The sequence below is a fragment of the Phyllobates terribilis genome, unplaced genomic scaffold (genome assembly GCF_046119375.1).
Source record: "Phyllobates terribilis strain yellow unplaced genomic scaffold, ASM4611937v1 Scaffold_2__4_contigs__length_985480577, whole genome shotgun sequence".
Taxonomy (NCBI): domain Eukaryota; kingdom Metazoa; phylum Chordata; class Amphibia; order Anura; family Dendrobatidae; genus Phyllobates; species Phyllobates terribilis.
In genome coordinates this window covers 369,641,301-369,653,748 of record NW_027362762.1, presented here as the reverse complement: position 1 = coordinate 369,653,748, position 12,448 = coordinate 369,641,301, and the positions used below count along the sequence as shown (strand labels likewise).

The 12,448-nt window shown below is 41.7% G+C and overlaps 1 protein-coding gene across 11 annotated transcripts in view; it reads right to left on the bottom strand.

Moving 5' to 3' along the window:
• The window catches only part of DMD (dystrophin), a 3,940,859-nt gene that overhangs the window by 1,099,860 nt on the left and 2,828,551 nt on the right, over window positions 1–12,448 (bottom strand). For all 11 annotated transcript variants that reach the window (XM_073664716.1, XM_073664719.1, XM_073664714.1 and 8 more), the window contains one exon: window positions 3,381–3,535. In XM_073664716.1, the coding sequence (XP_073520817.1) occupies window positions 3,381–3,535 (155 nt within the window). The remainder of the gene's footprint in view (window positions 1–3,380; window positions 3,536–12,448) is intronic.

Sequence of the window (12,448 nt, the reverse complement as noted above, 5' to 3'; positions counted from 1 at the left end):
ATGGCAAGAACAGTTCGTAACAGGCTCCTAGAAGCAGGCCTCAAGTCATGTAAATCTAGAAAAAAAGCCTTTCATCAATGAGAAGCAAAGGAGAGCCAGGCTGAAGTTTGCCAAAGACCATAAGGATTGGAACATAGAGGACTGGAGTAAGGTAATCTTCTCTGATAAGTCTAATTTTCAGCTTGGCCCAACACCTGTTCGTCTAATCATTAGACGGACACCTGGAGAGGCATACAAGCCACAGTGTCTTGCACCCACTGTGAAATTTGGTGGAGGATCGGTGATGATCTGGGGATGCTTCAGCAAGGCTGGAATTAGGCAGGTTAATCTTTGCGAAGAACGTATGAATCAAGCCGCATACAAGGTTATCCTTGAAAAACACTTCCTTCCTCCTGCTCAGGCAATGTTCCCCAACTCTGAGGACTGTCTTTTTCCAGCAGGACAATGTCCCATGCCACACAGCTAGGTCAATCAATGTGGGGATGAAGGAGCACCACATCAAGACCTTGTCATGGCCAGTCCAATCTCCAGACCTGAAACACATTGAAAACCTCTGGAATGTAATCAAGTGGAAGATGGATAGTCACAAGCCATCAAACAAAGAAGAACTGCTTACATTTTTGTGCCAGGAGTGGCATAAGGTCACACAAAAGCATTGTGAAAGACTGGTGGAAAGCATGCCAAGACGCATGAAAGCTGTGATTAAAAATCATGGTTATTCCACCAAATATTGATTTCTGAACTCTTCCTGAGTTAAAACATGAGTATTGTTGTTTCTAAATGAATAAGAACTTGTTTTCTTTGCATTATTTGAGGTCTGAAAGCACTGTTTCTTTTTTATTATTTTGACGATTTCTCATTTGTTTGTAAAAACTAAATTTTTAGCTTTGAATTTCGGAGACATGTTGTCAGTAGTTTATAGAAAAAAACAACAATGTACATTTTACTCAAAAATATAACTATGAAGAGAAAAATTAGAGAAAATGAAAATTTTGCAGTGGTCTCTCAATTTTTTACAGAGCTGTATGTATGTATATATATATATATATATATATATATATATATACAGTACAGACAAAATTTTGGACACACCTCATTTAAAGATTTTTCTGTATTTTCATGACTATGAAAATTGTACATTCACACTGAAGGCATCAAAACTATGAATTAACACATGTGGAATTATATACTTAACAAAAAAGTGTGAAACAACTGAAAATATGTCTTATATTCTAGGTTCTTCAAAGTAGCCACCTTTTGCTTTGATGACTGCTTTGCACACTCTTGGCATTCTCTTGATGAGCTTCAAGAGGTAGTCACCGGAAATGGTCTTCACTTCACAGGTGTGCCCTGTCAGGTTTAATAAGTGGGATTTCTTGCCTTATAGATGGGGTTGGGACCATCAGTTGTGTTGTGCAGAAGTCTGGTGCATACACAGCTGATAGTCCTACTGAATAGACTGTTAGAATTTGAATTAGGGCAAGAAAAAAGCAGCTAAGTAAAGAAAAACGAGTGGCCATCGCTACTTTAAGAAATGAAGGTCAGTCAGTGCGAAAAATTGGGCAAACTTTGAAAGTTTCCCCAAGTGCAGTTGCAAAAACCATCAAGCGCTACAAAGAAACTGGCTCACATGAGGACCGCCCCAGGAAAGGAAGACCAAGAGTCACTTCTGCTTCTGAGGATAAGTTTATGCGAGTCACCAGCCTCAGAAATCGCAGGTTAACAGCAGCTCAGATTAGAGACCAGGTCAATGCCACACAGAGTTCTAGCAGCAGACACATCTCTACAACAACTGTTAAGAGGAGACTTTGTGCAGCAGGTCTTCATGGTAAAATAGCTGATAGGAAACCACTGCTAAGGACAGGCAACAAGCAGAAGAGACTTGTTTGGGCTAAAGAACACAAGGAATGGATATTAGACCAGTGGAAATCTGTGCTTTGGTCTGATGAGTCCAAATTTGAGATCTTTGGTTCCAAGCACCGTGTCTTTGTGCGACGCAGAAAAGATGAACGGATGGACTCTACATGCCTGGTTCCCACCGTGAAGCATGGAGGAGGAGGTGTGATGATGTGGGGATGCTTTGCTGTTGACACTGTTGGGGATTTATTCAAAATTGAAGGCATACTGAACCAGCATGGCTACCACAGCATCTTGCAGCGGCATGCTATTCCATCCGGTTTGCGTTTAGTTGGACCATAATTTATTTTTCAACAGGACAATGACCCCAAACACACCTCCAGGCTGTGTAAGGGCTATTTGACCAAGAAGGAGAGTGATGGGGGGCTACGCCAGATGACCTGGCCTCCACAGTCACCAGAACTGAACCCAATCGAGATGGTTTGGGGTGAGCTGGCCCGCAGAGTGAAGGCAAAAGGGCCAACAAGTGCTAAGCATCTCTGGGAACTCCTTCAAGATTGTTGGAAGACCATTTCCGGTGACTACCTCTTGAAGCTCATCAAGAGAATGCCAAGAGTGTGCAAAGCAGTCATCAAAGCAAAAGGTGGCTACTTTGAAGAACCTAGAATATAAGACATATTTTCAGTTGTTTCACACTTTTTTGTTAAATATATAATTCCACATGTGTTAATTCATAGTTTTGATGCCTTCAGTGTGAATGTACAATTTTCATAGTCATGAAAATACAGAAAAATCTTTAAATGAGAAGGTGTGTCCAAACTTTTGGTCTGTACTGTATATATATTATCATCTTTTACATTTTAAAAATTACAAAAAGGAAAATGGGTCGATGTAAAAGTTTGGGCACCCTTGCAGATTTGTGTGCTCTGAAAACTTTGACCAAAGTTTCAGACCTTAATTAGCCTGTTAGGGTTATGGCTTGTTCAACTCATCATTAGGAAAGGCAAATTTCCCAGCTTTATAAAAACCCAGCCTCCTTTAACTAATTTTGACCAGGGGTGCCCAAACTTTTACATGTCACTGTATCCACAATAAGCAAATATAAAATAAAACAGATAAAATGTTACATTTTGGCAATCTTCGTGATCCCTATATTCCAGACATTCACATTTTTCTTAAGATTTTATTTAACTCCATAGCTCACATGTAGTTGAATTTTTGAAACATACTACTAAATGTTATACTGTCACAAACTTTTTGAAACATGCGATGCAAGAGATTGAAGATGTAACTATTAGAAACCTGACTTGTCTACGGAGAATCCAAAGACAGACATAATATAATGGAGCCAGCCATTGAAGACGTCACTTACCACTGTAAACCAGAAGACATACTAAGGTGCTATGTTAGTAACCTGGTGGATATGATAATTGATAACTGACAATACATGAATCCAATAATTTTAGATCTAATTGTCGGTTTGTCATTCTAGCCGATACATTTACAAAGACGACATGCCGTACCTTTTGTTTATTCGCGTCCAGGTCATGTTAATATTGTCTTTCATCAGCTCCACCTTCCTGGTGTCATCAGAGGAATAATCCCGTAGAAGCTTCAAGGCCAAATCATTTGCTACATCAACATTTATCTGCCACTGATGAAGTTCCTTGGAAAATTGCTGCATAAGGAAATATATGTGGTCCCGTTATTAGATATGATGAAATGGAGGATTGGAAGATTCATGTCCTACGAGACTTTTATTAGTCAAGCATTCATATGAATATCGGGATGCTTTATTTCAAGTAGATTACATTATCTTGAAGGTTATGAAGTAAAGTCTGTGCAGAGATGCTGGAAACTATTCTGAAATGTTGTTTATAAGGAATTCTGGTTGTAATAAAACAAGAAACATTGCTTATTTTGTATATTATTCATAATTTTGTATATTGATTGCAGCTATTGTTGAAGAACATGACAGCAGTATATACTAGCATCCGCAATTTATTAAGGCTTGAGCTTGTATGAAAAAAGTAATGTAACCACTGCCATCTGCTGGTTATCTGCCGTCACTGCACAAAATTTATAGTGTGGATTTCTGGCTTGCAACATTTCCAAAAAGTGACAAAGCATTGTAAATTAGCATTAAATAGCATTAAATAATATACACAAATTCTTCAAAAACCCAGATATTCTATATATGTTAGGACAGCATGAGACTTTAGTTACTTAATCACATCAAGGTTATTGCAGCTGAATTCCAACTCTATTTTGAGCATAGAGATGAGTCATAAAAGTAATTTTTTACTAAAGTGTCCTTTGTGTTGATTTATTAAATATAATGTGTCTCTTGTTATTGCATTCAGGTAATATTCTGAAAGGGGTTGTACAGTGAAAACCTTTTATCACCTATCCACAAGATAGGTAACAGCTTGCTGATCTGTGGGGGTCTGACCGCTGGGAATCTCACTGATTGGCAGAGCGGGGAAGTTTTATCCCCGTTATAGAATGGAGGGGCAAGTGCGTATGCTCGACTGCTGCTCTATTCATTCCCAATGGGGCTCCTTAGCGCAGCACTCAGCTTTTTCCAGCAGCCCCATAGAGAATAAATGGAGCATGTGGTCAGGCTTGGCAAAGGGGATAGAACTTCCCCGATCTGCCGATCAGTGTGGATTCCAGCGGTGGTACACCCACTGATAGGCAACTTATCACCTATCCACAAGACAACCCTTTAAGCTAATAAATTAACCTGTTACATGAACTAATACATGAGCATAATACATGAACTTGATACATGAGCCATGTTACATGAACTAATATGGCAGGATCCATTGGGGTATTATCACTGCCAATATCTCTAATTATCAAGACAACCATGTCTACTTACTAATGCTACAAAAAAACTCTATAGGAAAGCTTATAAGGTCACCAGAGTAACAGGGTCCTAAAAATAAAACACCACCAATACCATAACACTTGCAGCCAACATTATAACAGTATTTAATAGAAAGTCACTATTGTCAATACTAACCACAAATAAACCTGGCGACCTACAGGTCTGACAACTATCTTCCTACTTCTTATGGTGGTTAGTAAAAGTTTCGATTCTTTAATCCTGTACTGATTGAGCACAACCCTTTATTACACTTTGTTCTACCTAGTACCAAACCTTCAACATCTGCTGCATCTCCTCCCCCCTTCATATTCCTATTATCTTTTATATAGTTACATCTTACTGATTCTTAAGATTCTAAACATTTTGCGTAATATGTGATGACTATTGCACTATAAATTCAATTTTTTGCAACAGACTTACAAATACTACAGAAGAGATGTTTATTTTCACTAATTTTCTATTCTTGAAGCCAGGGAAATTGTGCTTTCTATAAGCTTTGCCGCACTGTAACTTGTACAGCTGCTCACTTGTAAGTACTGACAACAATCTGTACCAACTCCCGCTTTCTGTGTTTTTGTCTGTGAGTTTTTCTACCTCTACAAGTGTTTGTTTTATACAATATTTTATGAAACTTTATTTAGTAAAATTACTGTTTTATTATGATGGCATCTGGTTTTGGTGTATAATTAGAGAAGAGGGCATTTATTCGAGTGGAATAGAATTCTACAAAAATTTTACAAAAATCCACATTCACCAAAATGCATATTTTTTTGCAATTTTCTTTTACACAGATTCAGTAAAATGGTGACTAACTGGCCACCATTTTTGCTGAACCCTAAAGAGTTATCTGAAGGTTAAAAATAAAAATGTACTTATACTCACCTTATGTGTCACCTGTCCAGGCCCTCCACTTCTCGCTGTCCCCCCGTCCGGTCCTCGTTGCATCTATATATTGTCACCGCCAGCACTGAAATCCTGGGCCTCTTCACACTAGGCTGAGACTTCCAGCTCTGATGAGACCCAGGTCAGATCTGCACGTGTGTAAGGTCACAGTGTGTGTGAAGAAGCTTGGGATTTCAGCGCTTGTGGCGGTGATAAGAAGATTCGATGAAGACAGGGGAGTGGAAGGGCCAGAGAGGTGAGCGATGAGGTAAGTATAAGGTATTTTTTTATTTTTTACATATTACGTTTATTATGCTCTCGGGTCTGCAGAGACCCCATTGCATAATAAAGGGCATTCAATTTACCGAGAATAACTTTGCTGCAAATCAAATTTCCTGGGAAAATCTGCGCAATCTAGTGAATTAAAATTTTGCCAGACTCACTCATCTCTTATGTATAAGGTGTTAATACAATGCTATGGAGGAAAGACATCAGCAATGAAGTTAAAGGGAATCTGTCAGAAGGATCCACCCTCCTAAACCATCTATATTGGTAAGTAGGTCAGAGGAAGCGGAATCAAATGATACCTTGATATATGTGATCCAGTATCTTATTCCAGAGAAATCCGTGTTTTCCTTACATGTTAATTATCTGGCTATGGGCCAGACTATCAGGCTATGGGCCAGACACTGATCTGAATGAGAATCTGCCTCCAAAGCTTATTTTATATAAATGGGTGAGTTGCCAGAGTGACATGTAATGGTCGTTCTCTGCTTTCCTGACCTCAATGCAGAGCTGTGTGTGGTTATAACTGACACATCTGCAGGTCCCTCTCAGCGTCAGCTTCCATTTCACAGGCAAGCAGCATTGCAATATTGTTGCACAACTGTGAGAGCTGCAGAAAATGTGTTTGTCAGAAGACAAGGTCCAGTTCTACTGTAATGTGTTAGTTACATGTAACTTTCTCTTTCATTTAAAATAAACTCTGAGGGCAATTTCTCATGCAGATCAATATCCAGCCCATAGACCTGAAGAACTTATTTACAGATAAGAAAAACATGGATTTTTCTGGAATAAGACATCACATCGCAGATATTAACCCCTTAGGGACGGAGCCAATTATGTCCTTAATGACCAAGCCAAATTTTGCAATTCTGACCAGTGTCACTTTATGAGGTAATAACTCTGGAACACTTCAACGAATCCCACTGATTCTTAGACTGTTATTTTCATGACATATTGTACATCATGATAGTGGTAAAATTTGTTCGATGACTTGAGTTACTTTGTGAAAAAATCTGAAATTTGGAGAAAATTTTGAAAATGTTTCAATTTTCAAACTTTAAATTTGCATGCCCTTAAATCAGAGAGATATGTCATACAAAATAGTTAATAAATAACATTTTCCATATGTCTACTTTACATCAGCACAATTTTGGAACCCAAATATTTTTTGTTAGGAAGTTATAAGGGTGAAAAATTAACCAACGATTTCTAATTTTTCGAACAAAATTTACAAAATCATTTTTTTCGGACCACATCATATTAGAAGTGACTTTGAGGGGTCTATATGACAGAAAATACCCAAAAGTGAAAGCGTTCAAAATACTGCACCCCTCAAGGTTGTTATGCACGTACCCGGACTGACTGGCGTGTGCGTGATTAGTGATCCCACTGTGCCATGAACCGGAGAGTGCCTGGAGGGGTGTAACTAAGTATCAACCCGATCTGACCAAGGTCGCACGACAGCTACGACGCCGTGCACCAGGGAGGAACTGAGCAGAGGGAGCAGGTGCTACTCCTGGTCAGACCCCGGATACGGCTGTTGACCCACACCGGGGAATACAGGAACTGGCAGGTTAGGCTGGCACACTGACAGGCGGGTGTAGGCAGGCTCGACTGGTATACAGACAGGTGGGTTCTGGCAAGCACGGCTGGAGTGCAGACAGGGAGACACTAGCAGGTTGGAGCGCAGGCTGGATAAGGTCCAGTACAGACTGGGACTCAGGTGCAGAACCGCAGATGCGGTAGACAAGCAGAGCAGAGAGGGACTGCTGGAGCGGTGGGCAAGACAGAGCAGAGAGATACAACTGGAGCGGTGAGTAAGCAGAGCAGGGCAAAACCGTAGGTGCAGTGGTCAGGGCAGAGCAGAGCGAAACCGCCGGAGCGGTGAGCAAAGCAGACCGGAGAGGAACCGCCGGAGTGGTGAGCAAGGCAGAGCAGAGAGAAACCGCCGGAGCGGTGAGCAAGGCAGAGCGGGCAAAAACCGCCGGAGAGGTGAACAAGGCAGAGCGGGCAGGAACCGCCGGAGCGGTGAGTAAGGCAGAGCAGAGATAAACCGCCGGAGTGGTGAGCAAGGCAGAGCAGGAGGGAAACCGCTGAAGCAGTGAGCAAAGGCAGAGCGGAGGGAAACCGCCGAAGCGGTGAGCAATGGCAGAGCAGAGGGAAACCGCCAGAGCGGTGAGCAATGGCAGAGCAGAGGGAAGCCGCCGGAGCGGTGAGCAAAGGCAGAGCGGAGGGAAACCGCAGAAGCGGTGAACAAGGCAGAGCGGGCAGGAACCGCCGGAGCGGTGAGTAAGGCAGAGCAGAGATAAACCGCCGGAGCGGTGAGCAATGGCAGAGCAAAGGGAATCCGCCGGAGCGGTGAGCAAAGGCAGAGCAAAGGGAAACCACCAGAGCGGTGAGCAATGGCAGAGCAGAGGGGACAGGGCTCTGTTCACACGGAACAGACTGGAAGGGAAAGGTAGAACCAGATACACACAAGGCACTTGCAATGAAGTAGCGAGTGGACTCTAAACTCACAAACGGAAGTACAGCGACAACGAGTAGGAGTTAGGTGCAGGTTCAGACTCTGCAGAAAAAGAGAATGTATGGACATAGAGAAAAACAGGTAACAGGCTAGGAGAGTGTTCAGACAGGAGCTGAGTGTTCAGACAGGAACTGACACTGCAGCGAGATACAGGAGCGAGTCTGGGTATACGGCCCCCAGAATGGCGGACAAACAGGCTAGAAGACACAGATAACAGGTCTGGGTATGCGGCCCCCAGAAGGCGGGACGAACAGGCTAGGAGCCTGTTCAGACAGGCCTGGGAATACAGCCTCCAGGAAGGCGGACAGGCATGAAAACAGAACGGGACCTGGCACATCAGAGGCAAGGAGCCCTCTGAGGGAAGTGTTGCTCAGGCATCAGCTCCAAGGTGGAGCTGGTTTAAATATCAAGTGACAGACAGCAATAGGCTGGGGACGCATTAGGGGTATGCCCACAGCAGCTACAAGAAACAGGAAGTAACCGGGCCGCCGCCCAAAGCAGTCAGAACAGAGACAAGCAGACAGCATGAATAGAAGCCAGGCTAGCAGACTAGACTGAAGATCAAGTTTGCGATCTTGCATAGTGGGAGATGGTGCACTATGCAAGCCCGCCACCAGGTATGTTACAAAGGTGCTCAAAACCACATTTAAGAAGTTTATTAACCCTTAACGTGCTTCACAGGAACTGAAGCAACGTGGGAGGAAAAAATGAGCATTTACCTTTTTTTCACAAAATATTTACTTGAGACCCAATTTTTTTATTTTCACAAGGGTAACGAGAGAAAGTAGACCACAAAATTTGTTGTGCAATTTATCCTGAGCATGCCGATACCCCAAATGTGGGGGGAAACCACTGTTTGAGTGCACTGCAGAGCTTAGAAGTGAAGGAGCAAAATTTGCTGGAATCGAGAGCAGATGTCATGTTGCATTTGGAGAGCCCCTGATGTGCCTAAACAGTAGAAACAGTGGAAACCCCCCACAAGTGACCCCATTTTGGAAACTAGACCCCTCCAGGAACTTATCTAGATATGTGGTGAGCACCTTGAACCTCCTGGTGCTTCACAGAAGTTTATAACGTAGAGCCGTGAAATTAAGAAATCAATTTTTTTCCACAAAAATTTAATTTTAGCCCCAAATTTTTTATTTTCACAAGGGTAACAGGAGAAAATGTACCCCAAAATTTGTTGTACAATTGCTCCTGAGTTCGAACATACCCCATATGTAGGGGAAAACTATTGTTTGGGCGCATAGCAGGGCTTGGAAAGGAAGGAGTGACGTTTGGAACCCAGACTTTGATGGAATGGTCTGCGGGTGTCATGTTGCGTTTGGAGAGCTCCTGTTGTACCTAACCAGTGGAAAACCCTGACAAATGACCCCATTTTGGAAATTTCATCCCTCAAGTATTTTATTCAGGGGCTCAGGGGTATAGTTTGAACCCACAGGTGCTACACAGAATTTGATAACATTAGGTCGTCATATTGAAAAGTTTCATTTTTTTCAGGAAAATGTAGGTTTAGCCCCAAATTTGTAATTTTTACAATGGGCAATAGGAGAAAACGGACCCCGTAATTTGTTATGCTATTTCTTCCAAACACGATGATGCCCATTATGTCATCAGAAATTACAGTTAGGCCACACGTCAGGGCTGAGAAAAAAGGAGCACTATTTGGCTTTTGGAGCATAGATTTTGGTAGAATAATTTGTGGGCAACATTTGCGGAGCCCCAAAGGTGCCAGAACAAAGTAAAAATGCCAAAAGTGACCGCATTGTAGAAATTACAAATCTCAATGAATTCATCTACGGTTGCAGTGATTATTATGTAACATCCACGCCAGGCTTTATTCTGGAGAATTGCAAATATGCCAGTTTAGTGCCCATACATTGTGCCCCCATAATGTATAGTGACCCAATATATTGTAGCGCCCTCATACATTTTTCCTGGTGACACACATCCCGTAAATTATTAGGCCTAGTGCCCACGAAGAAGAAATGCCCCGGATTTTTTTTGCATCTCCCTGGCAGGAAAAACGCATGCGGATTTTACATGCACTTTTCCTGCCAGGTAGAAGCGTTTTTGCACGTATTTTCGTATGCGGGTTATCAAGCGCTTTTCCAAGCGATTTTAGCATCACTTGGAAAAGTGCTTGACAACTTGGTCACACTATATAAATCCATGCAACCGGCATAGATTTATACAGTGTGACCAAGTTAATAGTTAAAAAAAGAATAAAAATGGTAAAAAATAAAAAAAAAACATTATACTCACCTTCTGATGGCCCCCGGTCTTCTCTTCGGTGCGTCTGGTGTCTTGGGCAGCTCGTGGTGGTGTAAAAGGACCGGGGGCCTTCAGAAGGTCAGTATAATGTATATTTTTTATTTTAAATTCTTTTTTTAAACAGGTACTATGGTACCCGGGTCTGGAGGAGAGTCTCCTCTTCTCCAGACCCGGGTACTATCCGCACATTGAATCGCTTAATATCCGCATGTGCACATGTAGTCATGCGGATATTAAGCGATTCAATGCAAGTCAATGGCGGCAATTACGCCGCATATCCACAAAAATAATGGACATGCTGCAGATTTTTCCACAATGATAATCCGCAGCGGAAATTTCTACAGCATGTGGATCATTATTGGGGACCATGGGGCACGTATTACCAAGCGTTTTTTAAACGTTTTCGCTGCTGAAATTCTGTGGCAAAAATGATTGAAAAAAACATAGTGGGCACGCAGCCTTAAATGCTCTCCCCGCTGCAATAATGCCAAACATGTGGCCGCTTAGTGCAGTTTAAGTACAGTGGGACTCAGAATGAGGGGGGCATTTGGATTTGGGAGCACAGAATTCACTGGATTTTATTTGATGGCGTGAGAGTTTTCACTTTTCCAGAGTCTTTGTTTTAGCAGCAATGTGGGACCCCCTATAGTTCCAGTGACAGATGACGGACCTGAGAGGGGGCTGGTTTTGTGTGGGATAAATTAGGGGTTTTATTGGTAACATTTTGGGGTACATAATTTTCAATTACTTTCAAAATAAGACTGATTTGCCAGTCTACGCTGAGCACTTATGTCGGAGTTTCCGTTTAAATTGCACAAAAATGTGATTCAGACGAAACTCCCAACAGAAGCACCCACTGTAATGAGGCAGATGGAGACACTTTCAGAGTCTGTTTGACTTCTGCTCCGATCGTCTCCATCTTTTTAGGCGAGCACAGATCTGTGATCGTCCACACTTGTGCACTAAAAAAAAGCCTAAAATGATTGGATGCCACAGGAACAAAGACCAGTCCAAATGGACTCCATCGGCCTCATAAGGGAGTGGCTCCATTTGGTTTTTTTGTCTGAATTGCGGTTTTGGTGAATTTATACGGAAACCCCAACGTAAGTGCTCAGCTGAGAGCGCAGGATAAATGTGAGCCGAGCCTTATTCTGATTTTTTTTGGAGGCAGAATGAACACATAGACAGCAGTACAAGAATAGTCCTTATTTTTATTTTTGCATCATTCACCGTGCAGTATAAGTAAATAGGCGGATTTATTCTTCGGGTCGTGTGATTACAGCGATACCAGATTTATATGTTTTTTTTTTAGGTTTTGCTGCTATCACACAATAAAAATGCATTTTTTTTTATAAAAAGTAGTTATTTTCGTCGCCATATTCTGAGAGCTGTAACTGTATTATTTTTTGGTGAACAGAGCTTTACGTGGGCTTATTTTTTGCGGGACAACTAGGAGATTTTTTTTATACCATTTTGCGGCACATAGTAATTTTTGATTGGTTTTTATTCAGATGTTTCAGACACAGAATGAACAAAAACCAGCAATTCGGTTAGTGTTTTTATTTTTTGCTCTGCTCACCGTGCAGTAAAAGTGATAAGACGGATTTGTCCGTCGGGTCAGTACGATTACAGTTATACCAGATTTATATAATTTTTATGATATGCTATTTTTACAGACTAAAAACAGTATTTTACAAAAAATAATTTGATTTTGCATCATCACATTCTGAGAG